General features: G+C 40.1%; 1 protein-coding gene across 6 annotated transcripts in view; it reads right to left on the reverse strand.

The window, feature by feature from the left end:
• NMNAT2 (nicotinamide nucleotide adenylyltransferase 2) overlaps window positions 1-27,732 on the reverse strand; it is a 221,166-nt gene that overhangs the window by 192,457 nt on the left and 977 nt on the right. For 5 of the 6 annotated variants that reach the window (XM_027975948.3, XM_042229192.2, XM_042229190.2 and 2 more), the window contains exons 2-3: window positions 25,473-25,605; window positions 23,694-23,777 (exon numbers count right to left, since the gene is read on the reverse strand). In XM_027975948.3, the coding sequence (XP_027831749.1) occupies window positions 23,694-23,716 (23 nt within the window). In that variant the 5' untranslated portion in view covers window positions 23,717-23,777; window positions 25,473-25,605. Of the gene's footprint in view, window positions 1-23,693; window positions 23,778-25,472; window positions 25,606-26,873; window positions 27,409-27,732 lie in introns of those variants that run through there. The other variant, XM_042229189.2, reaches the window with a different exon arrangement.

Here is a 27,732-nt window from a genome sequence, read left to right on the forward strand (position 1 = left end):
GAGAGTACTAACTTCAGTAGTAGTCAGGTAGAGGATGAAGAGACAGTTTGGGAATACTATAAGTTGTATTGTGTTCTGACCTGTGCTTCATCTTACATTAAAATGTTTTTCTCCCATTGGAAGAAATGAACTTTGTGGTTCTACCTGCCTAAGCTCTTTCTTGCTCAGTGGCTTTTGTAAAACTACAGTGGGAAATAGTTTTTGCTTATTATTTATGCTCCCACCTACTCCCAAAAAGGATCTAAGATCCCCAAACAACTTTTCTAACCCTCGGCCTTAATTCTCTCCCTGACCATCTGTTCCTTTTCACCATGAAGTCATAGTACTAAATTTGTGACAGTACAATCATTTCCATGGCAACAGGATATGGTCCTCACCACCAAATCCTTATTTCACTCTGACCAAGATCAAGCAGCAGGAAGATCAGGAAGTATATGCTGACATTTTCTATTCTTTTTCAAGTTATGTTTCTCTCTGAAGAAGTTCTTACTTTTGATTCTAAAATCTTATACTCAGCCTAGATAATGTGTTTTTGCATAGCTTACATACAAAACATTCTTCCAGTAAATAATCAGATATGCAAGCCAAAAAAGAAGTTGAGAAAAATCACACAAGCCTACACACACACACACAGTATGATGTATAAACTGGCTTGACAGTGAGATGACTAGTAAATACCTTTGTGGTTTGTACACAAGAAAAGAGAACACAGAATCCGTTTAAAAGACATGAGACTTTGAAGCCTGAGAAATCTGCTTTGATGACTGTGATAAGCAATGGAAGGCAGCTGACCTAGTTCCTACTCAATGCTTTCCTTATCTTGCTGAGCACAAATAAAACATCAGAGGGTCTTCCCACGTGAGCTCAGGCCATCTGACCAGAGGAAGACAGACAGATGTTCAACTTTATTTATAGAGATGACTATACCTGGGTATTTCGTCCATTTGTTTTAACCACACTCAGCTTAATTACACAATCTTTGGAGAGACTCCCTAGAATACCATTTGCTACACCATGAAACTGAGTGAAGGGCATGAACTCTGAAAAGAGAACTAGTTACTGGAATATCCGAAAATACTTGATTGGGGCATTAAGTTAGCAGTCTTACAGGACAGATGGCAAGGTATGTATGTTATAATGAGGTTCTGCTGGACAGTCCAGATAACATTATATTAATATATAACTATATATGTGTAATATGTCATATTATATAATACACACATTAAATATGTGGGCTTCCCTGGTGGCTCAGATGATAAAGCATCTGCCTGCAATGCAGGAGACCCAGGTTTGATTCCTGGGTCAGGAAGATCCCCTGAAGAAGAGAATGGCCACCCACTCCAGTATTTTTGCCATGGAGAATCCCATGGACAGAGGAGCCAAGTGGGCTACAGTCCATAGTGTCACAAACAGTCAGACACGACTGAGCGACTAAGCATGAAGCACAATTAAATATGTACCATAACATATACATGTGTTATGTGTATTATATGTATATAAGAGAAGAAAAGTGTAACATGTAAGAACTATCTTCTCTTTTCTATTCTTCCCCAGCTTCCATGTAGACAGGGGAAGTAGGGGAAGGGAGTGGGAGAATGGGTGATAAGGGCTAGAAAGAAGAGCTGGAGGAAAAGCTAAAGTGATTTATATTAATCTTTTTTTGGCCACTCCATGTGGCTTGTGGGGTCTTGTGGGATCTTAGTTCCATGACCAGGCATTGAACTTGGGCCCTTTGCTGTGAAAGTACGGAGTCCTTACCACTGGACTGCCAGGAAATTCCCCTATATTCATTCTTCAAAAGGTAAAGGAAGGGAGAGGAAGTGGAAAGACACAGTAGACAAATGAGAGAGAAGGCAAATGACTGAAAAGCGGAGGAGCGGTATTGTGGCAGCAGCTCCTCTGTGATATAGGTGCTTTGGGGGAAATGGATAGGAAAGCGGATTAACTAAGTTCTGTTTTTGTTAATCGATTTACCACTTTGCTACCTCTCCAAACTTTCAGTGAAGACAAATATTTTTCAGAGCTCGTTATAGATGAATTTGTAATTCTTCTGAATGAGACAAAATGTTCAGATGGACACTAAGACTGGAGTAAGCCCTATCCTAATTTTACAAATATGTATATAACAAGACTCTCTTGAGGAAAATGACCAGTAGGGCCACCATTACTGCTATCTTTTACCCTTGGGAAATATGTCCCTCTGCCAAGTCATGTCATATTCGTAGTAGGTACTGACTGGCCAGAGATGGGTGGCATTCTACGATCTGGAGTTTTTAACTCTAACAAAATTCAATTTTAGCCTTAAAGAATCTAGGAACTTAGATGATCAAACAGAAGAGTGGGGGGAAACGGCACTATGACCACTTCAGGGAGGCCTAAGGCCAAGCCCTAAACCTAGCCTTTGAGGACTGAGAGAAGGCAAGACCAGAATCCAGAGAGCACCATGACACCTGAAGGACAGGCCTCACTGACAGTGAGATGTCACATTCAGGCTTGCTCCAATCTGACACTGATCTCTCTGTCTTGTTATAGATAGTGATGGGTCGGAAAATGCAGAATCTCCTGCTGTACTCATGCATAGGATTATGGCAGTGAGTGGTAAGGAAACCTTTGCAGGAAGGTCATCATCACTCTTGATGACATCAACATTTTCTAAGCATAGACATCATGACGGAGAATATGTAATGATTCCGGGGAAGGTAAGGTAAAACAAGATGGAAGAGATCATCAGGATAGAAACGGGAGGCCAGGACAGGAATAGGAAGGCTCAGCTATTCCCTACTCTCCTGTATAACATTAGTTTGTAAGATGTACTGTGATTTTTTTTAAGGTTCTGTGGAAAGCAAATTTTGGACATTGCATAGTTTTTTTCCCTTGGGGAAATACATACTCGCATGTGATAGGCTCTGAGACGTCTCACCAAGAAAAAGAAATCTGTTCATCTATTGTTGCCCAAACTTATTTGGTGATGTGCTGTATGTGCCAAGTTACTTCAGTCATGTCCGACTAATTGCGACCCTATGGACTGTAGCCTGCCAGGTTCCTCTGTCCATGGTATTCTCCAGGCAAGGATATTGGAGTGGGTTGCCATGCCCTCCTCCAGGGGATCTTCCTGACTCAGGGATCGAACCTGGGTCTCTGTAATTTTCAGAGAAGAGTTTTGCTTTACAAAAACTGTGTGGAGTTTATGTTTGTTTTCTCTGTAAAGATACATGCTTTCTCCATTTCTCCTAAACGCTCAGTGCCTTTTTGGAAATTTCTGTATTAATGGCTGCACTGGGTCTTTGTTGCTGCATGTGGGCTTTCTCTAGTTTCCGCAAGTGGGGGCTACCCTTCACTGTGATGTGCAGGTTCCTCATTGTGGTAGATTCTCTTGATGCAAAGCATGGGGCTCTAGGGTGTGGGCTCGGTAGTTGTGACACATTGGCTTAGCTGCCCCGCAGCATGTGGAATCAAACCCAGGGATCAAACCCATGTCCTCTGCATCAGCAGGCAGATTCTTAACCAGTGAACAACCAGGGAAGTCTGCTCACTTTATAATGCCTGTTACTACCTGGGAACTATCATTTGGCAAATCTCTAGGATATTAACTTTTCTTTGTAGAATTGTATGCACAAGAGTTTGTTTTTTTTTTAAACTCCCTCTCATCAAAACCAACTTGATTCCTCAGGAAACTGCTTTCTCCTAGGGAACCACTACAAATGAATCCACTTTGATGTTGCTGTTGTTCAGTCGCTAAGTCATGGTCCAACTCTTTGCAGCCCCATGGATTGTAGCAAGACAGGCTCCTCTGTCCTCCACCATCTCCTGGAGTTTGCTCAGATTTATGTCCCTTGAGTCGGTGATGCTATCTAACCATCTCATTCTCTGCCAAGTTGTTCTCCTATTGCCTTCAATCTCAGCCAGCATCAGGGTCTTTCCCAATGAGTCAGCTCTTGGCATCAGGTAGCCAAAGTATTGGAGCTTTAGCAACAGTCCTTCCGATAAAGATTCAGGGTTGACTTCTTTTATAATTAACTAGTTTGATCTCCTTGAAATCTGAGGGACTCTCAAGAGTTTCCTACAGACCCAGAATTTGAAAGCATCAATTCCTGGCTGCCCAGCCTGCGTTATGATCCAGCTCTCAGCATCTGTACATGACTACTGGAAAAACCATAGCTTTGACTATACAGACCTTTGTCAGCAAAGTAATGTCTCTGCTTTCTAATATGCCGTCTAGGTTTTTCACCAGGTTTAGGTGTGCTGTCTAGGTTTGTCTTGGTTTATCTAGGTAAAAGTAAAGTCTGATGCTGCAAAGAACAATATTGCATAGGAACCTGTAATGCGAGGTCCATGAATCAAGGTAAATTGGATGTGATCAAGCAGGAGATGGCAAGAGTGAATATTGACATCTTAGGAATCAGTGAACTAAAATGGACCAGAATGGGTGAATTTAATTGAGATGACCATTATATCTATTGCTGTGGGCAAGAATCCCTTAAAAAAAATGGAGTACCCCTCATAGCCAACAAAAGAGATAGATGCTAGCATAATATACATCCTGCTGTCTACCTTGATTTTTTTCACATACCAATATATCATATTCTTCCATATTAGTACATGAAAAGCTAGTGCCTTGGTTATTTAATCACTGTGTGGTGTTCACTTAATGCCTGGGTTATTTTATCTCATGATTCTATTGAAAGATATAATGTTGCCAATCTTTCATATTATTCACAACACTGAATTAATAGACTCACTGAATAAACACCTAGAAATGGAATTTGTGTCCATGAATTAATAGACTCACTGAATAAACACCTAGAAATGGAATTTGTGTCCATGGGTATGTACATTTTTACTTTTGAAAGATATTTCCCAATTGCTCTTTATCCCTATATACTCATCAACTACATAGGAGCAGTTACTTCCTTAAATCTGTATTAAATCAGTATTTTATCAAATGTTTTGACCTTTGACAATTTGATTGGGGAAAAACTGTACATATTTTTTTAACGAGATCCAACGATAGAGAAGTCACAACTCAGGATAAGTGTAAAATAAAGGGCATGTACCTATCTTTTCCATTTGTAATTTGAGACAGAATTCCTCATCTTACTGAACTCAAGAATTTGTTCCTAAGCAGAGAGGTATTAGATTAAAATGATTAACTTACCTTAAATCAAAAGTGATTGATATTTAAGTAGATTGCCTCAAAAAGTTAGACTTTTTATACTAAGATGTCCTTACATATACATAATGCTGGCCTTGACACTTTGGAGGTAGTGGGAAGGAAGACTACCATCTCTCCAGGCTTTTCTAATTTCATGACTCTCTGATTTCTGTAACTCTGCAGATACATGAAATATTAAACAATGAGCAGAATATTTTAACCACCAGCCCATTCACAATTACAGTCTACAAAATAAAGAGAGAACCCTTTCTTTTATACATCACCAAATATAAATCAGGAGAAAAGGAAGGCAATCCCAGCTGTTTCCACCTTCCCTCTCCGAGTCCTACAGTCACACTCAGTTGGAGCTATTCAGCCTCACATACTATAAATTTAACACCTCTCCCCAGAACCACAGCTCCTGGCCTTCCAGTTACCTCATTCCATTATTCTCGCCACACTTATTCTCTCAATGCATCAGGCCACCTCCCCTGCCTTTCCCAACCCAAGACAACCCACTCTTCTCCTCAACGAGAAATTGATTTACATCACTATCCACCCTTGCTTTCTTCTTTCCTAACATAAAAATGAACCACTATGGAGAATAATATGGAGATTCCTTTAAAAACTAGGCATAGAAGTACCATATGACCCAGCAATCCCTCTACTGGGCATATACCCTGAGAAAGCCATAGTTGAAAGAGACGCAGGTACCCCAGTGTTCGCTGCAGCACTATTTGCAACAGTTAGGACGTGGAAGCAACCTAAATATCCATCGACAGATGAGTGGATAAAGAAGTTGTGGTATATAGAGACAATGGAAAATTACTCAGCCATCAAAAGAACACATTTGAGTCAGTCCTAATGAGGCAGATGGGCTTTCTTGGTGGCTCAGCTGGTAAAGAATCCACCTGCAATGCAGGAGACCTGCATTTGATCCCTGGGTTGGGAAGATCCCCCTGGAGAAGGGAATGGCTGCCCACTCCAGTATTCTGACCTGGAGAATTCCACGGACAGTACAGTTCATGGGGTTGCAAAGAGTCGGACACAACTGAGTGACTTTCACTTCACTTCACTTCAATGAGGTAGATGAACCTAGAGCCTATTGTACAGAGTGAAGTGAGTCAGAAAGAGAAGAACAAATATCACATATTAACACACATATATGGAATGTAGATAGATGGCACTGATGAACCTATTGGCAGGGCAGCAACAGAGGTACAGACATAGAGAACAGACATTTGGACACAGTAGGGGAGGAAGAGGGTGAAATGAATTGAGAGTAGCACTGAAACATACACATTACCGTATGCAAAATAGAGAGCCAGTGGAAATTTGCTGTATGATGCAGGAAGCTCAAATCAGGTGCTCTGTGATAACCAAGAGGAGTGGGATGGGGTGGGAGGTGGGAGGGAGGTTCCAGAGGGAGGGGACATACTGTGTCTATGGCTTATTCAGGTTGATGTATGGCAGAGACTAACACAATCTTGTCAAGCAATTATCCTCCAATTAAAAGTAAATTTTGAAAAAATTCAGCATAAACTCAATCTCTATCCTGACATTGGCAGAAATATAACCTAGGTCCATCTTCTCCCTTTCTCTGGGTTGGATCTAAATTTCAGTTTGGGTGTTGCATTTATGCTATGAGCTGGGGTCAGGTGTGGACATGGTTTGGGGACCCACGGGATGTAGATGGCAGTCACCGTCTTAATAGCGCTGGCAGTCAGTGGATCACCCTTATCTGTCAGTCCATGCTGGGTGCTGCTGGGTCATCAGTTCATTCAAGCTTTTAAGTGCTACTAAAGTCATTCCACTGAAGCATGGGACTGGCTTGGGCCCGTCTTCCTAGACACTGGTCAGTCTTTCTTTGCCCTTCTTCCATGAAAACACATTTTAAAAAGTACATTTGATAAATTCATTGTTGCTGTGGGGAAGCATAGGGGGAAGGAATAGTTAGGGAGTTTGGGACGGACATGTACACACTGCTGTGTTGTAAATAGTTAACCAATAAGGATCTACTGTAGAGCACACTGCTCTAGAGCACTCTGCTCAATGTTATGGGGCAGCCTGGATTGGGGGGTGTGGGGGGGAACGGATGCAAGTACTTGTATGACCGAGTCCCTTTGTTATTCACCCGAAACTATCACATCTTTGTTAATCGGCTATGCGGGTGGTGCTAAGAAGCTTCAATCATATCGGACTCTTTGTGACTCCACGGACTGCAGTCCACCAGGCTCCTCTGTCCATGGGATTCTCCAGGCAAGAATACTGGAATGGGTTGCCATGCCCTCCTCCAGGGGATCTTCCCAACCCAGGGATCTAACCCGTGTCTCTTATGTCTCCTGCATCAGCAGGTGGGTTCTTTACCACCAGCGCCACCTAGGAAGACCTGTTAATATCCCAATACAAAATAAACAAGTTTTTTAAAAAAGTACATTCGATAATATAAACCATCCATGTACTTATCATCCAAAATGAACAAATGTCACTCTCTCATATTTCCCTTCAGTAGAGGGGAAGTCCCCTATGTGCCCTTCCCATCTTCACTCCCTATCTCCCTCGTTCCCCAGAGACAACCAGTAACATCAATTTGGCACAAATCTAGTCCATGTTGCTATGCTTTTGCTTGATATATTCATAGCCAAAAACAATATCTGGTATCTGTATTTTAAAAGTTTACAAATAGTATCATATTGAATATAAAATTCTGCAATTTGATATTGCAGAGTATTGTTAAGACTCATTCATGTACTGATACTAGTTATTATAACTTCTGCATAGTATTTCATCAAATGAATGTACCCTACTTTGTCTGCACTCGAGCCATTCATCCTTGAGGGTATTTCCAGAGGTTTTTTAATACCAACAATACTGTAGTGACTATCCTTTCTTGCCTCCTTTTACCACCTGCTACTCCTTAATTATTTCTATCTTCCTAAATGGCTTCACCAGGCACATTTGCCAAAAACCTCAGTCGGCCTTGAACCTTCTCCCTCACACCTCAAATCCCCATCACCAAGCTGTCTGCTCTGTATCCTGAATCCAATCGCTTCTCAATACTCCATTTTTGGCTGTGTGGGGTCTTTGTTGCTGTACAGGCGCTTCTCTAGTTGTGGTGAGCAGGGGCTGCTTGCTAGTCATGGTGCACCGGCTTCTCATTGCACTGGCTTCTCTTGTGGAGCATGGGTTCTAGGCGCATGGGCTTCAGTAGATGGGGCACAAGGGCTCCGGAGTTGTGGCTCCTGGGCCGGAGGACAGGCTCAGTAGCGGTGCTGCACTGGCTTAGCTGCTCCACAGCACGTGGGATCTTGCTGGATCATGGATCCAACCCGTGTCTCCTACACTGGCAGGATTCTCAACCACTGAGCTGCCACGGAAGCCCTCTCGACACTTTTAGACAAGCCGCAACCACCACCGTCTCTCTCCCACTGCTACACTAGTTTTCTACTGAACCCCACACACTAATTCCACGTTACCTCATGGCTTCTTTCTTCCAATATTCCAAGTCATTTCTGCTTCAGAGAATTTGTGTTTTCCATGCTTTCCTTCCTGAAATGTACTTTCTCAGACCTGAAACATAGACCTTCTTCCCTCATTTCTCTTTCCTCAAATTCACCTTCTCAGGAAGGTCTTCCCTGTCCATCCTTCCTAAAATAGCATCTCCAGCCCCCTACTCTTTCATCCTGCTAAATTTTGCTTCAAAGTACTCAATCCTGTTTGAACTGATACAGACTATTCTATAAAATATAGATATTTTATATTTAATACTTAGAAAATATCTATCTCTATATCTAATATATATATCTCCATAAATGTCAGTTTCACTTAGTTTCTTGAGAGCAGTGTTGCCCACTTTTTTATTCCCAAAGCCTACTATGATTCTGGGTTCAGGTAGGAACTTGGTAAATATTTATTCGATCAATGAGTTAATGTTATCTCATGCATTTTTCACCATTTCTTTTAAATTATATATCTGGAGGGGGAGTTTTGGATCATAGGATGTGCACATTTTCAACTGGGCAAGGCATTTCTAAATTGCTCTCCTAAGTGGCCTTACCAATTTACACTTCCACCAGCAGTAGGTAAGATTTCTTGCTTCCATATAACTAATAGTCAACACTAGGTATTGTGAAATTTAGAAATAGTTCCCAATCTGATGGACTCTCTAATTTGTATTTCTCAAATTACTAAGGAGGTTGAGCATATTTTCTTTCCCCATATTTTTCTGTTAGATTGTCTTTCTCTTATTTATATAAGGAATTTATATTGTGTGAATATTAATCCTTTGTTTCATAGATATGCTACAACTATTTTCCTGTGGCTTTCCTTTTAATACTGTGTGTGAGATATTTTGAGCTTCTCTGGTGCCTCAGGTGGTAAAGAATCTGCCTGCAATGCAGGAGACCTGAGTTCAATCCCTGGCTTGGGAAGATCCCCTGGAGAAGGGAATTGGCAATCAATTCCAGTATTCTTGCCTGGAGAATCCCATGGACAGAGGAGCCTGGCAGGCTACAGTTCATGGGGTCACAAACAGTCAGACACAACTGATGACTAACACACATATACACACATGAGATATTTTATCAAACACAAGTATTCAAATTTATAAAGCTTTTCCTTTATTATAATTTGTGCTTTTGACTAACACTTAAATAATCCTTTCTTTCCCTGTGGCCATAATGTGTTCACCTATAATTTCTTTCAATAGTTATAAAATTTTTATTTTGTCCCAGTTTTAGATCCTGAATTCATCTGGAGTTCAGTTTATAGCCGTGGTTCTCAAACAGTGGTATGGGGATACCCCGGGGGTCCCCAAGACTTTGTTAGGAGACTTGGAAGACCAAAATTTTTTTGTAATAATATTAAGACAGTATTTACTTTTTTTCACTCTCATTTTCTCATTGAGCAGGGGAGTTTTCCAGGGGCTACATGACGTGATGATGCCATCACTCTGATGGCTAATGGAATGTGTGCTTATCTGTTCATGTGTTTTACACATTTCTTAATTTTGATTTCTAATATAGTGTCTTAGTTGGTTCAGGCTGTTATAATAAAATATAGTAGACTGGGTAGCTCATAAAGAGCAAACATTTATTGCTCACAGTTCTGGAGCCTGGAAATTTGAAGCCAGGGTGCTAACATGACTGCTTGAGGCCCCTCTTTCTGGTCACAGGCTTTTCACTGTATTCTCACATTGAGGAAGGGGCTATATAAAGCTTTGTGGGATCTCTTACAAGAACACTAAATTCATCCAGGAAAGCTCCACCCCCTGACCTAATCACCTCTCATATGGCCCCACCTACTAAGGCCATCAATTAGGATTTCAACACAGGAATTTTGGGAGGACACAAACATTCAGATCATAGCATATAATAAATATCAACAGATACAACCCACATAAACAAAAACTCTGACATCTTCAATAATTTTTAACAGTGTAAATGAGTTCCGAGACCAAACAATTTTAAGAACTGCTGGCATAAGGCATGAGATAGTGATCTAAGCTCCTTTTTTTACAGTACAGAAAGTCAGTAGCCCTTAAATTCACTAATGTTTCCTCTATCATATGCCAAGGTCCCAGACACACTTGTGTCTACTTCAGCGTTCTCCTTCGTATTACAACACTGCTTCATCTACTTACTGTAGCTCTATGAGGAATCTTCCTATCTAGCGGAAAAAAATCACACTTCCTTGGGCTTCTAGAATTTTCTTGGCTCTTTTTAGACCTTTTCTCTTTATAATTATCTTTAGAATTAGTTTGTCAAATTCCACAAAAAGTTTTGTTACGACTTTGAAATTCCATTTAATTGTGGAGTATCATAATACTTAAGGTATTGATTTTTCTGTGAATTTAGTATGACATAAGTTTTATTAAAATCTTTCTTTTTTTTGCCATTTGGCATTTTAGGTATTTTAGCCATAAAGATCTTGCACATTTTTGTAAGATTTATTCCTGAGCATCTAATTATTTTTATCACAATTGTAAATGGGATGTTTACCACCACCACTACCACTCCATCATTACATAGGTGTATGGATTTTCTACTAGGTATATAGAATTGATATTGATTTTTACATTGATTGTGATTTAGCAAGGCTGCTAAACACTTAGGCTAAGTTTTTTTATTTTTTCCTTGAACAGCTTCTTGGAGATTCTACTTAAAAAAATGATACCCGCAAATATTTTGCTCTCTTCCTTGCTAATGAATGCACCTTTTTTTTTTTTCCCTCCTCTTTAATATAAAGGAGTAGAACTGGTAGTATTATGTTTAATTACAGAGGTTATAGCAGGCGTGTCATGTTCTCGAATTTAATGGGAATACTTTTCTAGTCTCATAATTAAATATGATGTTTGTTATAGACTCGGTATAATATTTTTTGTTATGTAAGAGATTTTGTTTTTATAGTTCTTGACATTTTAATGCTTTTTTGTAGCCACTGAGATGAGCATATGGGCCTTTTCCTTAATCTAATAATAAACAGATTACAGATGCACTTAAAATTATTGTCGTTGTTTAGTCACTAAGTCACGTCCAAGTCTTTGCGACCCCATGGACTGCAGCCTGTCAGGCTCCTCTGTCTGTGAGATTTCCCAGGCAAGAATCCTGGAGTGGGTTGCCATATCCTTCTCCAGGAGATCTTCCCACCCAGGGATTGAACCTGCATCTCCTGCATTGCAGGCAGATTCTTCACCACTGAGCCACATCTACATTTGAGGTAAACTTTATTTTTGTCTGATGTATTGCTTTGAATACACTTCTGGATTTGATTTTCTAATTACTTTTCATTACAATGTTAAAAAAATAAGATTCATCTATTATTTCCTTTGCTTGCAGAGTTCTTCTATTTTGGTGTTAACAGCTTAGTAGTAACTTCATGAAATAAGCTGGACTATCTTTACTTCTATTGTCTGGAACAGTTATAGAGTATGCGATTGTCTGTTCCATTAAATATGGTAAAACTTACCTATAAAACCATCTGGCATTGTTTATTTGGCAACGGATATAAGGATGGGTTGGGAGACTTTGGACTACTGATCTATTTTGTTGATTATTGATTTATTCAGATTTTCTATTTCTTCTTAAATTTATGCTCTTCTGGTAAATTGTAGGTTTTACCTCAGTTTTCAATTTATTCACATAAAGCTGCTTAGTATTATATATTGTATAGCATAAACAATGATATTCTTAATCTCTACTAAATCTCTAATTATGTCCCCTTTTGAATTTCTTATTCAAAGAATTCTATTATTTGAAAAAGTAATATTATTTATTTATCCTATCTTCTCTTCAGTGTGGCTTGCTAGAAATGTATTTTATTGGTCTTCTCAAAGAATCAAGTTTGGATTCATTGATCAGTTGTATTTTGGGGAGGCTGACTCTATTCAGTTCCCAGGTTCTTGAAGTGGATGCTTAGCTCATTCATTTGAAATAATTTTTAATAAGTGCATTTAATGCCATAAATTTCCTTCAATTTACCTGCATTACTCAAGTACTTTTTAGACTTTTATTTTATTTTTCATTTTATAATATGATGTTTTATTAACTTCATCTGTAAAAATATTATTATTAGAATATAATTGTTTTTCAATGTTATGTTAGTTTTTGCTGTACAACAAAATGAACCAACCATACGTATACATATATCCCTTCCCTCCTGAGCCTCGCTCCCACCCCCCAAGTCAGGTTAATTTAAAGCAGTTGTTCTCAAGGTGTTGCATTAGCCAAGTTTTACCATGTATTTTTCTTTGCTGTTGTTGTTGTGCTCAGTCACTCAGCTGCATCTGACTCTTTGTGACCTTATGGACTATAGCCCATCGGGCTCAACTGTCCATGGGATTTTCCAGGCAAGAATACTGGAGTGGGTTGCCATTTCCTCCTCCAGGGGATCTTCCCAACCTAGGGACTGAACCCACATCTCCTCTGTCTCCTGCACTGCAGGCAGACTCTTTACCACTGAGCCACCAGAAAAGCCCATTTTCTTTGTTATTCTTCCCTGAATGGTGTGTAAATTTTATTTAAATCATGAGTTATTCAGGAATGTGTTTTTAAGTATTCAAACATATGAGAATTTCTAATTTAACTAAATTCTGATCAGAGAATGTGGTCTATACTATAGTAATTCATTAAAATATCTAGCCTGGTCAAATTTTTAAAATGTTTCTAAGAGCGTGAATTCTCTATTTGTTAGGTGGAGGGTTTTTATATACGTAGGTATATAATATTATTCTCCAAAGAAGACATACAGATGGCCTCAGTTCAGTTCAGCTGCTCAGTCATGTCCGACTCTTTGTGACCCCCTGAATCGCAGCATGCCAGGCCTCCCTGTCCATCACCAACTCCTGGAGTTCACTCAGACTCACGTCCATCGAGTCAGTGATGCCATCCAGCCATCTCATCCTTGGTCGTTCCCTTCTCCTCCTGCCCCCAATCCCTCCCAGCATCAGAGTCTTTTCCAATGAGTCAACTCTTGGCATGAGGTGGCCAAAGAACTGGAGTTTCAGCTTTAGCATCATTCCTTCCAAAGAAATCCCAGGGCTGATCTTCAGAATGGACTGGTTGGATCTCCTTGCAGTCCAAGGGACTCTCAAGAGTCTTCTCCAACACCACAGTTCAAAAGCATCAATTCTTCGGTGCTCATTCTTCTTCACAGTCCAACTCTCACATCCATACATGACCACAGGAAAAACCATAGCCTTGACTAGACGGACCTTAGTTGGCAAAGTAATGTCTCTGCTTTTGAATATACTGTCTAGGTTGGTCATAACTTTTCTTCCAAGGAGTAAGCATCTTTTAATTTCATGGCTGCAGTCACCATCTGCAATGATTTTGGAGCCCCCCCAAAATAAAATCTGACACTGTTTCCACTGTTTCCCCATCTATTTCCCATGAAGTGATGGGACCAGATGCCATGATCATCGTTTTCTGAATGTTGAGCTTTAGGCCAACTTTTTCACTCTCCACTTTCACTTTTATCAAGAGGCTTTTTAGTTCCTCTTCACTTTCTGCCATAAGGGTGGTGTCATCTGCATATCTGAGGTTATTGAGATTTCTCCCAGCAATCTTGATTCCAGCTCGTGCTTCTTCCAGTCCAGCGTTTCTCATGATGTACTCTGCATAGGAGTTAAATAAGCAGGGTGACAATATACAACCTTGACATACTCCTTTTCCTATTTGGAACCAGTCTGTTGTTCCATGTCCAGTTCTAACTGTTGCTTCCTGACCTGCATACAGGTTTCTCAAGAGGCAGGTCAGGTGGTCTGGTATTCCCATCTCTTTCAGAATTTTCAGTTTATTGTGATCCACACAGTGAAAGGCTTTGGCATAGTCAAGAAAGCAGAAATAGATGTTTTTCTGGAACTCTCTTGCTTTTTCCATGATCCAGTGGATGTTGGCAATTTGATCTCTGGTTCCTCTGCCTTTTCTAAAACCAGCTTGAACATCAGGAAGTTCATGGTTCACATATTGCTGAGGCCTGGCTTGGAGAATTTTGAGCAGGCCCCTATGATATCACTTATATGTGAAATCTTAAAAAATGATACAAATGAACTTATTTACGAAACAGAAATAGACTCACAGACACAGAAAACAAGCTTATGGTTACCAAAGGAGAAAGGGGAGGAGGAATAAATTAAGAGTTTGGGATTAACAGATACACACTACTATATATAAAATAGATATACAACAAGGTCCTTACTGTAGAGCATTCAAAATCTTGTAACAACCTATAATGGAAAAAAAAATCTGAAAAAAAAAAAATAAGACAATCATTTTGCTGTACTACTAAGTTGCATCAGTCGTATCCGACTCTGTGTGACCCCACAGACAGCAGCCCAGCAGGCTCCCCCGTCCCTGGGATTCTCCAGGCAAGAACACTGGAGTGGGTTGCCATTTCCTTCTCCAATGCATGAAAGTGGAAAGTGAAAAATGAAAGTTAAGTCGCTCAGTCGTGTCTGACTCTTAGTGACCCCATGGACTGCTGCCCACCAGGCTCCTCCATCCATGGGATTTCCCAGGCAAGAGTACTGGAGTGGGTTGCCATTATACCTGAAACTAACACAACATTGTAAATCGACTATAATTTTTAAAATATTGTTTAAATCTCTGTTCCGTGAAAATGATCCATTTCCACTGGAAAAGAAGTCCATATTGGCAAGTAATCTTAAACTGACTTTACAATAAATACATTCAAAGAAATTTAAAAAAAAATCTAAAACAAACCCAAAGCTTAAGAGACTAACACAGAAGATATGAATTAAGTAAAGATGAATATGAAAAATAACTAAACAGAGAAACAAACATTTGATAAAAAAATATTCAATGAGATAAACTCTAAACTCATCACAGAGAATGAATTTTTTTAGTTTTGTTAGAGCTTTAATTGACAAAATCGTTAAGACTTTTAATGTGTACATTGTGATGATCTAATATACACACACATTGTAAAGGGATTACTCTCATCCAGTTAATTAAGAAAGAATTACTGAATTGGAAGATTAAGGAATTCATGCAGAATACAAACCTATTTTGAACTGTATTGCGGTAGTTTAAAACTGCAGCCACAAATTCTTTGATACGCCTTCTATTAAGAGGTGGGTCTAGCCCCTGCATTCCTCCCATCTGGGCAGGTTTATTGTATGCTTAGTGGCTCATTCGTTGTCTGACTCTTTGCCACCCCACGGACTGTAGCCTGCCAGGCTCCTCTGACCATGGGGATTCTCCAGTCAAAAATACTGGAGTGGGTTGCCATGCTCTCCTCCAGGGGATCTTCCCAACCCAGGGATCGAACCCACATCTCTTGCATCTCCTGCATTGCAGCAGATTCTTTACCGTCTGAGTCACCTGGGAAGCCCAAGTAAGGTCGAAGAGATATTATATGATTTCTGAGCCTAGATAATGAAAGTCTTATTATATAGCTTTTGCCTCATTTTCTGGAACAGTCACTATCGGAGCTCTGAGTTGCCATTAAATAGTATGATTACCATGAGGAAATCATACTACATTGTGAGGAAATTCAAACCTCACAGAGAAGTCGTGTGTAGGCATCCCACCTTATAGTTCCAGTAGAGTTCTGCCTGGCTGACTGTAGCCTAGATACATGAACCAAAAAACCCCAGTTATTCAGATGATCACCAGCTGGTCACGTCCTCTCATCTGACACCCTGAACATCATGAAGCAGAGTCTAGCTATCCCTGAAGTACCTATCCAAATTCGTATCACACAGAATCTTGGAGATTAATAAGGTGGTTATTGTTTTATGCCACTGTGTTTTTGGAAAGGTTTGTTTCACAGCAATACACAGAATACATGAAGCAGGCATCTCATCAGTAGTTTTAGGATGAGAATAAACAGTATGGTGGAAGTCATATTTGGAGAGACAATATACACTGAGAATTTTCTAAAGTTCTTGAAATATTTAGAAGCAGATGGTAAAGAATCTGCCTATAATGCAGGAGACCTGGGTTCAATCTCTGGGCCGGGAAGATCCCCTGGGGAAGGGAATGACAACCTACTCCAGTATTCTTGCCTGAAGAATCCCACGGACAGAGGAACCTGACGAGCTATGGTCCATGGGGTTGCAAAGAGTTGGACACGGCTAAGCATGCACACACTTCAGTGTAGCCTCCAGGTAGATCTGGAAACCCCTTTGTCCAGAACTAGGTATCTCAGGCCTCCTGACCCTCAGGGATATCAGAGAAGATAGCAGATCTGTCTGTCAGGCAGGAAAGCAGACAGGGTGCCCTGATTTCTCTTCTTGCTTTCACCACTGCAGACAAGCTGGGGCTTGCTTTGGTTCATTTTTTAAAAACTCTAGGTCAGGGTGGAAACCATTTGGAAGGTTTTCCCAAATACCAGTTTCACAGTGAGCCTGACTAAGGTGCCATACCCTATACAGGATGCTGTTGATCCCCACTACTCTGAGGAATTCAAACTCCCAGCCAACTTCTACTTGCTTCCAGACCTAGAAGACCATCAGGGCCCCAGCTCTAGGTTCACTAAACTAGTGGTGCTGCTTTTTACTTCTGATACCTAGAGATGATTCTCTTGTGACTGAACCCAGAGACATTTTTTAATTTAAAGAAGAAAATGTTTTTGTGGCTGGAGTTCTTGGAGAAGATGCGGACATTCAAAGCATCGCTCACAATACCATTTTGACTATTTTCCTCTGCCTTTATGGATGTGAGGAATTCTGTGGTCTTGCTACCTTCTTTGGCTTTATTCAGTAATGGGGACTGAGGTTCCCTCTGTTCTCAAATGTCAAAAACCTATTCAGAATCTCTGTAAGTCTCCTCGGGATTCTGACTTGGGATGAAGGGAGGCAGAGTACAAAGTCCCTTTGTTTCTTGCTCTCCTCTCTGATTTTCTGTACATATCAATTTGAAGAACTTTTAATATATTCTGATGCTGAAAGCCTTGCCCTTAAATCATCAGTCTTTGTCTTGATTCTTCAGAATCTATGTGATTTTATTACCTGAAGTTTTAAAATCCTAGAGGGCAAGGGATAAAAGAAAATATTGGGGCTGGGGGGGAGAAACTCCATAATTTACCATCTCATTATTATTCCATCAGAGAAAAGATTTCCATCTCTGCCTTTGTGTCCTGAAAGTCTCTCTTCCCATTTCTTCAGAAGCCGCATTTCCTATCTCCTGAGCCTCTCTTTTACCTCTTATTTTTCTATTCTGGATCCTTTCTGCTGAAGGCTCTCACCTCTCTGTAAGACAAAACCTCTCCTAGCTCTCTGACTTTATAGACAAGCTTTTTGAAACCACTCAAGTATCTTCAGTAACATCTACATGTTGATGACTCCCAAATTTACAACTCTAGTCAGATTTCTTTCAAGTTCTCCGGATCACAAGATCTCTCAACTCCAGATCACTCCAGTTTAACATGTCCATAAAAATCCATTATCTTCCTATCCACACATCACTCCAAACTATTTCTTCTCTCGTGATTTCTATTTTCATTTAGTTTCTCAAGCAGAAACCTGGAGTCTCCTGGATTTCTTCCTCTCCAGTGCTCACATCCAAGAAGTGACCAAGACCTGTCATTATGTTTCCATTTATGGATTTATAGCCAAGTGTTTATTATGTATCACTAGAACCATAACAGTATAATGAATTAAAGATAAGGTTAAGGTACTAAAATTAAAAAAAAAAATTAAAGTGTCATTGGATTCAAAGTAAAAATTGCTTTGGTAAAGGAAACATGATTAGTATCACCCAATAGAACAGAAAGCTTAAAAGAATGAAAAACTTACAAGAGAGTGTCAGATTTAATTAGAAGGTTCCAAGTGATCTTAAAACCACCTGAGGGGAAAAAGGATTTTCAGCAGAGTGTCTAGTAGTTTTAGCAACTGTTTGGACTGCACTACTCTGTACTTACATGGTGCTTTCACCATTACATGTGTAAGAGGTAAGAGAAGGGTAATACTCCACATTGTACCTGCAGGCTAAATTCAAATGATATATTTTGTTTTGGGGAATATCAACTTTTAAAATGGCAATATAAAGTTTCTCATGGTCTGTACCAGCCTCAAAAAGGATCATTAAATGGAAAACATCTTGAACTTGTCAGACAGCAAGAATCAGTGATGTCCCATTCAGCAGATAGAGATCACTGGGTCTGAAAGTATATTTCAGAGGTTGCCAAGTTCCTTTCTTGTTTTTAATTTGGACTGGGGATCTAGTCATTTCTTAGAGTCTCACAGAAAGTAGATTCTAATAGGTAAGGGTCTAACAGCTATTAGTACTACCAGGTAATATGGTTTTTTGCTCATCCATCTCTTCTTTTGCTTCCTCCAGACTTTATAATTTCCCTTTTCTCTTTCCATGCTCTTGCTTCTTTCTCAATTCAGTTTTCTTCCCTATCTTTCTTTCTCACTAGGAAAAAAAAGAGCAAAGTAAATGTTGAGTTTCCTGACTGGTCACATTCCAGAGAAATGAGGAAATGCAAGTTGTTATACAACTGGGAGGGGTCAGGTGTGACCTAAAGTTGAGGGATGAGAAGAGAATTCTAAAGAGAAGAGAAGGCAAAAATGTTCAGTAAAGGTTTAATGTTAGACTTTTGTTATATAAAATGATCCTTTGTGAATCCCATCTAGGGCATTTCATCCTTCTCAGGCTGTGATGGTTCCCAGTAGATCCAGAATTGCCAAAGGTCAGCAATGATGTATTCAAAGATGATCACCCACGTCAACTTTTGTACAAAAGTATCAGTACCTGATATTGTGTTACAGTGAGCCTTAGGACATATCTTTGGGAATAGCCTCTAATAAGGTTTTTTTTTTAAATTCCCTGTATGCAAAAAGCTATTACATTTATTTTTAATCTATCTCCTATTCAGTTTCCACATTACTCTTAGGCTTCCGCAACTTGGCAGAGAGTCCAGACATTCTTTAAAAACAATGACAAACAATGAAACTCCTAGCAACAATAGCAACCACCACAACAATAAAATCTAAGTAAATCAAAATTTACTTTTTGGTTGGTGGGAGATCAATAAAAGCCTCCCATAAATAATTTGCCTCACAGAAATAACTGCTCTTAGTATTGTGTTTTTGGCCATTTTCCGTGCAAGTCTACGTCACAGTTAGACTTTACACCTACTATAGTATATAACTTATATAAGCCATATTAACCTAAACGTAACTGTGACATAGAATTACAAAGGTTGCATCCTGCAGCCACATTTTAGCCTAGAATACTTTAAGCTGTGGTTTGCCATCACTCTTCTGGTAGCTGAATTGTAAATATTCCTTTTCCTTCAGGGAAATAGAATTTGAAAAAGTTAACTCTGCAAAACCTCATTCTGAAAGACTTTGAAGCTGACTGGAACACTTAAGGACCATCTGATTGCATGTCTGTCTGCACCTGATTTCAAGATGGAATGGTTCCAAAGACCTCGAAAAGTTTTACACTCTCTACTACAACTGCCCCATAATTCTCCTCTAAGCTTTAAACCCTTGAGAGCAAGATTGTATTGTTCGCATTTGCACCCCAGTGACTAGCATATGACCCAACACAGAGAAAATTCTCAATATGCTTTTGAGGATTGAGTGAATGAAAAAACTGAATAAATAATTAAACACTAAAATTCTAGAGGATCCATAACTCATTAAGCTTTCTCCTTAGTATTAAATACACACAGATTAAGGCTCTGAGAAGTAAAAGATTGGTTGAGATTTGTCTTTAAAGAGCGAGAAAGATAGGAATGGATCATCAGTTGAACACGCCCTGTGGACTCTAATGTCTTTACCTAAAATTCCTATCGCACTATAATGCTACAATTTAGCTGTCCAACAAATACTAACAGAAAAAAGGACTTCAACTTCGCTTTCTACAAGCTGATTACCTTCTGTAACATCTAGGCCACTGCTGCCTACATTTTGGAAATGTTGGTATTCTAAGAGTTGGCATGCCTGATAAGTTTACCACAGGGTTATTTTTCAAGAAGAACTAAACCCTTGAACATCTTCTTGGACAAAGGGTCGGATCACTTTGGATACCATAAAGGAAAGGTCACAGCCACTGGCTGAGAGAGAGCAAGACAATGGGAGAGTGAGCCAGAGAGCCTTCCAGAAATGTCAGTTTGAAAGAGGGCAGGGAAAGCACAAACAGGTGGCTTTGCTCCTTCTAAGCCTCCTTATCCTCTTCAGTTTTGGCAGATCTTGGACCTCATCTCATTCAAATATAAAACTCCTAATGAACTGAGACATCCTCTGTAGGTACATGAAAGCTGTTTTCTCTCTTGGCAGTTTATACTTGGTCACGTGATACAGCTGGTCAGAGTTTTAAGGCAGCATGCTGTGTACCTCTCTCTCTCCAAATGCAATTTTACAACATTATTTTTTTTTAAATCTAAGTTATTTAGAATGTGAAGTTGAGTATGTGTAACAAGAGCAGCACCGCCTGCTGAGTGCCCACCAAGTGCCTGACGTTGCTAGGTGCATCATCTAGCTGTTAGGTCGCTAGCTGTTTAGTCACTGAGTTGTTTCCAACTCTTCTGCGACCCTGTGGATTGTGGCCCACAAGGCTTCTCTGTCCATGGGATTTTTGTGGCAAAAATACCAGAGTGGGTTGCCATTTCCTTCTCCAGGGATCTCCTTGACCCAGGGATCAAACCCGCATCTCCTGCATTGTAGGCAGATTCTTTACCACTGAGCCACCATGAACTCAGATAACATGCCTGTCTCTAGAAATATAACTTAAATATAAATATCCCATTTACTTTGAAATGGCATATGACCCTCTCCTTAGGAAACATACATTAAATTTATTTAGCCCTATCCTATTACAGGAGAAAACAACAACAATAATAATGCCAGGATTTATAAACATCTTTCCAGTGAGTAATACAAAGACTACTGAGTTTTCTGTTCTATACTCTGACTCAATTTTCTTTCTGATTTTTTACATCTAAATTTTCTATCCTGTTTCCAGCCTAGCTGATTGCCTGTCTTCTCTCTTGCCATCTTCCCCAGAAGTGTGCTTTTCTTTTGCCACATGATAAGAGGATTAACTGGTTCCCCTATCCCTAAAGTAGAAAATATAAAAGTTAAATAAAAGTAATTTGGACACCGAAGACCTTTTTCCTACATTGAAGTATGAGACTTTGCTGTTAGATAATTGATGAGTTATCCATAAATCTTATCAGTGTGCTCTTTACTGGCTGCCTAAGTAAATTACATTTAATAATTTCAATTTCTCAGACAGGTTGAAGGCCCAGAAAATTTCTTCTCTTATTGCTTAGTAATGCTTCTCATATTGCTTAGACTTCAATATTCCACAGAAAGGTGGTCAGGAATTTTAAGCATTTATAGGAAAAGTCAGGGTCCAAACTTCACAATTTTCCCAAGATTGATTGATTCTACAAACATTTATGAGCATCCTTGTATCAGGCAACCTGCTGAGGGCGTGATAAACAGCAGCAAGCAAAAAGCAGGTAGTGTCTGCACTTACAGAGTTTATAGCCAACTGGAGGCAACAGACATTGAATAAAGAATTACAAATATGACAAACGCCATGAAGAAGACGGGCAGGGTGCTATGGGAGTATGTAGTAGGTGTAGCTAACCTAGCTTGATGGGGTGCGGGGCAGGGAAGACTTTTCCAAAGATGTTCCAGTTTAGACTTGAAGCATAAGAAGGGAGAAAAGTTATATAAATAAGGAAACAGCTGGTGTAAAGGCTCTGAGTAGAAAAGAATACCACTTATTTAAGGACCTAAAGGAAGGTCACTGTGGTTAAAGTGCTGACTTTAGGAAATGTTAGAGAAAAGGCAGGCAAGAACCAGATCATGTAGGTCATCCTAAGGACTGGGGACTTTATTCTAAGAGCGATGGAAAGCCAATGGAAAATCCAAGCCAAGAATTTAAAATAAAAACTTTAAAGATTAACATGGCTAAAATATAGACTATAAGAATATATTAATTCACTAACTTCTTCTGGGACATGCTCTCATATCTTGTAATCCAATGATATTAAGAAATTTTATAAATACAAGACAAACTATCTCGGTTTATAACATGTGTTATAAACTTTTCTGTGAACAGAAAACATCCTAGGATAGTTAAGCAAAGCAGAATAGTACTTGGGTACCTATCCATAGTAAGCCTTGAAATAACAAATGCATATCGTGAGCTGCTTTGCTTTTCATCTATATCAGATTTTAACTTCAACTGAAAATGGAAGTGGTAAAATAATAGAGGCAGGAAAAAAAAATAATAATAGAGGCAGGGAAAAGAGGACTGTGTGCATGTGTGCATGAGCATGTATGCACACGTGTGGTTTCCTATGGTTCTGAAGAAGAGGAGATATGACAGTATCAGTTTCACATTCTCCATGCTCAAAAATAGTTGACTATGCTCCAGATATAAGGAAAGAGGTGACTATAAAATAGTGAAAAAATTGTTTTCCTTTTATTTGGGTGTTTTAAGAAAAAAAAAAAGGCAGCTTCTGGGTAATACAACATATTTTGACATGAAATACATTGATTTTAGACTAGGGACCCCATGCTGGTTTCCATAGTACTGTTCTTGGAGTAGTAAAGAAATCCATGAACACAAAGGCCGTTGGACAACATAAAGTATAAGAGGCCAAGGTTTTAATTTTCTCTTTTGATACTCTTCAGTCTTCCCTATGGGCATTTCTTCCTGTCTTCTCCAGATGGTCTACATCCATGAAAACAGTAGATAGGATTTTAAGGTGTAGTTCTTTAGCAGAAGTGTTTTCTTACTGGGAGTTAAGAGGAACTCTTGCAGATTAATAGGGTTTCCTCTAGAAATTATTAGGAGAGTGAAGGAGGAGAGAGCAAGCTCTGACTACTGCTGCCATCTCACTGTCTCCCAAACCAGAAGTTTCTCCTCTTAAATCTTGAACTGCAATGCTTCCTGACTGTTCTGGAGGCTCAGTGACTCCTTCTTAGAAATGAATGAATAAATTTACAGTGTTTGAGAAATAAATGAACTGTTTGTTTGAGAAAGGCTGCGAGTGAGTTCAATCAACTTGTATTCGACTCACTATTTGAAGAGAATGAATTACTCACTTGATTGAATCACTTAGTTCCATGTCTGAGGTGTGGTACTGAAGAGAACACGGGCCAGCTTCCTATACATTGTGTCCTTGAGTACTGCAATTGACAAATCATTTTCATCAAAATAGAAACACATTTATGAAGTATCTATTGTACACAAGATTTGTAAACAATCAGACTATATAGGTTAATTATCAAAATAAATTAGTACTTGTTAAGGGTTCATGGAATAGGTGAGATGTGTATTATTAGTAAAAGGGAGGAGGCTTGCTATATATTAATTATCAGGTTACCAAAGCTCTGAGTAAATTCAATAGGAATGTTAAGAGTAGCTTCTTAATCGAATCGCCAGTCTATGTCCGATGCAGGATATAGCATGCTTGGGGCTGGTACACGGGGATGACCCAGAGAGATATTATGGGGTGGGAGGTGGGAGGGGGGTTCATGTTTGGGAATGCATGTATACCCATGGTGGACTCATGTCAATGTATGGCAAAACCAATACAGAATTGTAAAGTAAAATAAAGTAAAAAGAAAAAGAAAAAAAAAAAAAGAGTAGCTTCTTAGCAAGTACTTGGTGTCTGGTTGAAAACTGGCCACTCTATTTACTTGGGCAGAAGTGTGGTTATATTAAGCTGTTTTTAATGATAAAAGGTTTTTTTTTTTTTTTAAGTTTCAACCCTCTGGAATGTGACTCACAATGTCCTGATACTGTATTCTTTTCTGTAATCAGAGTCGAGGACAAAGAAATCTATCTTCTAGCACTGAATGAGAACAAATTTGGGTGTGTGGCCAGATTTATGAGTATTACAGACAAAGACTGGATAACCTATTTTTTTTTTTAAATAATTTTATGCTGCAGTAGTTCTATATTAGTAGTTTTAGCTTGATAAAAGAGCAACAAGTCAAAAACATTAATCAAATGCCAGTGCTGTACATCAGGCACTCATATATTCATGAGAGTAAAAAGTGAAAGTCACTCAGTTGTGTTCAACTCTTTGTGACCCCACGAACTATGCAGTCTATGGGATTCTCCAGGCCAGAATACTGGCGTGGGCAGCTGTTCCTTTCATCAGAGGATCTTCCCAACCCAGGGATTGAACCCAGGTTTCCCACATTGCAGGTGGATTCTTTACCAGCTGCTGCTGCTGCTAAGTTGCCTCAGTTGTGTCCAACTCTGTGTGACCCCAGGTGAGCCACCATATATGCATACAGTTATCATTAAAGTTTACAGAAAACTTCTATAGGTAATGTTTCCTTTAATCAAGGAAAAAACTGAAGTTCAGAGACTGAGATGGCAGACTTGGGATGCGCTCAAATCTGCTAGCTTATGATTTTTCCATAAAATCACTTAGGCATAAAGTGAAAAATTTAAGATTAGGTAGGATGAAACAAAATGAAACAGCTTGTCTTCTATAATTTCTTTTAGTTTCAATGTAACCTTTTCTGGCAGGGGGGAACAAGGTGAATAATACTGCAGGAAGATGCTTGTATTCTACAAACCTGTTGATGGGGGCTAGTAGAAAGAGATGAAATTGGAAAGTGTACATTAAGCAATATATAAACTTGGATCATAATCTTTCTGAATCCTATTGACTTTTAAAGTTACTTTCAAGATGGGTATCAATGTTCTATAATCTGTAAAGTGTAAATGTTACTATTCTATCTGGTTTGTTGAGACACTAAAGCTACTGAAGAGTCTTGAAAAATTCTTAGGAAAGCTGCAATAAAATACAAAGATGGCTTATATGTCTGAACTTCATCAGCACACTTAAAGCACTTTCTTCCTACCTTAACTGCCGCACTCATAATACTGCATCCAAATCACATCTCTATTCTCTGGTATCTCTACCAAAAGGTGGGTTCCTCCCAGACAGGGAACATGTCTCTTCCACAGTGGTATCCATGGTAACCTGGACAGTGTCTGAAATATAATAAATGCTCAGTAATGTTTATTAAACAAACAACACAACAAAAAGATGCATTTTTCCGATCCCAGTTTTCAAAATGAGAAGATACTAGTATTTTTCTAGATTGCTTGTTATGTGCCCATATACTGTTGACTGGACATAGGAGCCACAGACATAAAAAGTGCTATTATGATAATTACTAAGGGAGTGGTTATTTTACATAATAAAAATTTTTTATTCTGGCTAAGATCTTTTAAAAAATCTAACCAATAAATTTCAGAAAGGAAATCTATGGTATTTTAGGTACTGTGTGCCTACATGCTCAGTCGCTTCAGACTCTGCGACCTATGGACTGTAGACCGCCAGGCTCCTCTGTCCATGGTATTCTCCGGGCAAGAATACTAGAGTGGGTTGCTATTCCCTCCTCCAGGAGATCTTCCCGACCCTGATCGAAGCCATGTCTCTTATGTCTCCTGCATTGGCAGGCAGATTCTTTACCGCTGAGCCACCGAGGAAACCCATTTTCGGTACTATGTAGCAGTAATCTCCATCCTTGGGCTAGCAGGTTGAAGAAAAGTCGGATTCTAAACCAGAGATGAGAACAATCTTTCACTAGGTGTCTCTCTTTCCCATGAGTGGGCGGCCTCTCGGGGTGGGGGAGGAGGGACGATAGGGGGCATTGTACAGCTGCAATCAAACCGCGTGTCGCACCACATCACAGTAGACGCTTGCAGCACAAGGGGGCATAGTTCAGTTTCTATTTCGTTAATGATAATCTCTCCTTGGGATTTAACTTCAAGCAGCTTACACTTTCATTTCCTCCAAACGTACACATAGACATTGGTCCAGTCTTTTAATAGGATTTTGACAGTGGCTCTTCACCCAGCATGAAAGGATCAGGTATCCCAAGTCAAAAGAAAATAGCCCCTTAAAATTCTGATTTTAACCATGAAATGAGGCCGGCATTCCTAGGGGGTTTACCCGTTACACATCCTAAAGTACTTTGGGACAGCTCCATAATACCAATGGAAAATATAATTTGTAAAATGCTAAATAATTCTTTCAAATCACTAGGATACAACTTCTCCAGGTACTTCCACACTCCATATTATGAAGAACCCATTCGTTGCTGTGTTTTTTTCTTTTTTGCCTCAAACCTGAGATAAATAAAATACACATAATAACCATTCAAAAAGATTGGGTCTAAGAATGAAAATCCATTTCCTAGAAACCTTTCATTGGAACTTCACGCAAGTATCTGTTTTTCTTGACACTATCTTACCCAATGCGTTCCTCTGCAACCCAAAAGATACATAGTGACGAGTTCTAAAACACTGCAGACACGCGACAGAAGGAAATTTGAAGAGGAGAAAGGAAATGGGACGTCTGCTTTTGATAAGCAAGGGGGACTCCCACTGGCGGGAGGGGTGCCTCTCCGAGGGATGGCGGCCCTGAACTTCGCACCGTGTCCCCTGCCCTAAGTGCTGGAAAAACCACTTGTCAGCCTTCCAAGATGAGTTCCCACCCCCACTCCGGCCTCCTCGTGGCAGGAGATGGCTCGTGAAGGCCGCGCGGGGAACTCCCGAGGAGGCTCCGTGGCCGAGTGCGATTGTGGGGTGGGGTCTGGGGGATTTCTGTGAGGGGCCGACCGCTGGGGAAAGTCGGATGTCCCAGTCGGCAGACGAGGGATCTCGGCAGTCGTGTGCCGTTCTCCTCCCTCAGGGACCCCGTCCTGGCGGGACCCCGCCTCCCAGAACTCTCCCGGTGATGGGGAAACCCCTGGCCCGCCTCGCAGCCTAGCGCCGCCGCCTCGCACAGTCGGCTCCAGCCCACCGCCCACCAGCCTTCAGGCCCGGCATCTTTTTCGTAGGCCCGGCCCTCCCCGCGTCCGTCATGGAGAGGAAAACTATGGAGGCGGTTCCCGCCCGCAGGCGGGTGGAAAAGCCCGTGGTGAATGCCTCGGGATCTCCCCCATCGCTGCGGGAAAGGGAAAGGGAGGAGAACATGAACCTCACTGCTCTGGAGAACTACCCGATTCCCAACCTGGGGGAGGCCTTTAAGATGGAAGGGAAGCCGAGGGGAAACCCTAGGCACTTTTCGGGGAATCCACTAAGTCAAGGGAGGGTCATTCAGCCTGCACA

Source organism: Ovis aries, chromosome 12 (genome assembly GCF_016772045.2).
Source record: "Ovis aries strain OAR_USU_Benz2616 breed Rambouillet chromosome 12, ARS-UI_Ramb_v3.0, whole genome shotgun sequence".
Taxonomy (NCBI): domain Eukaryota; kingdom Metazoa; phylum Chordata; class Mammalia; order Artiodactyla; family Bovidae; genus Ovis; species Ovis aries.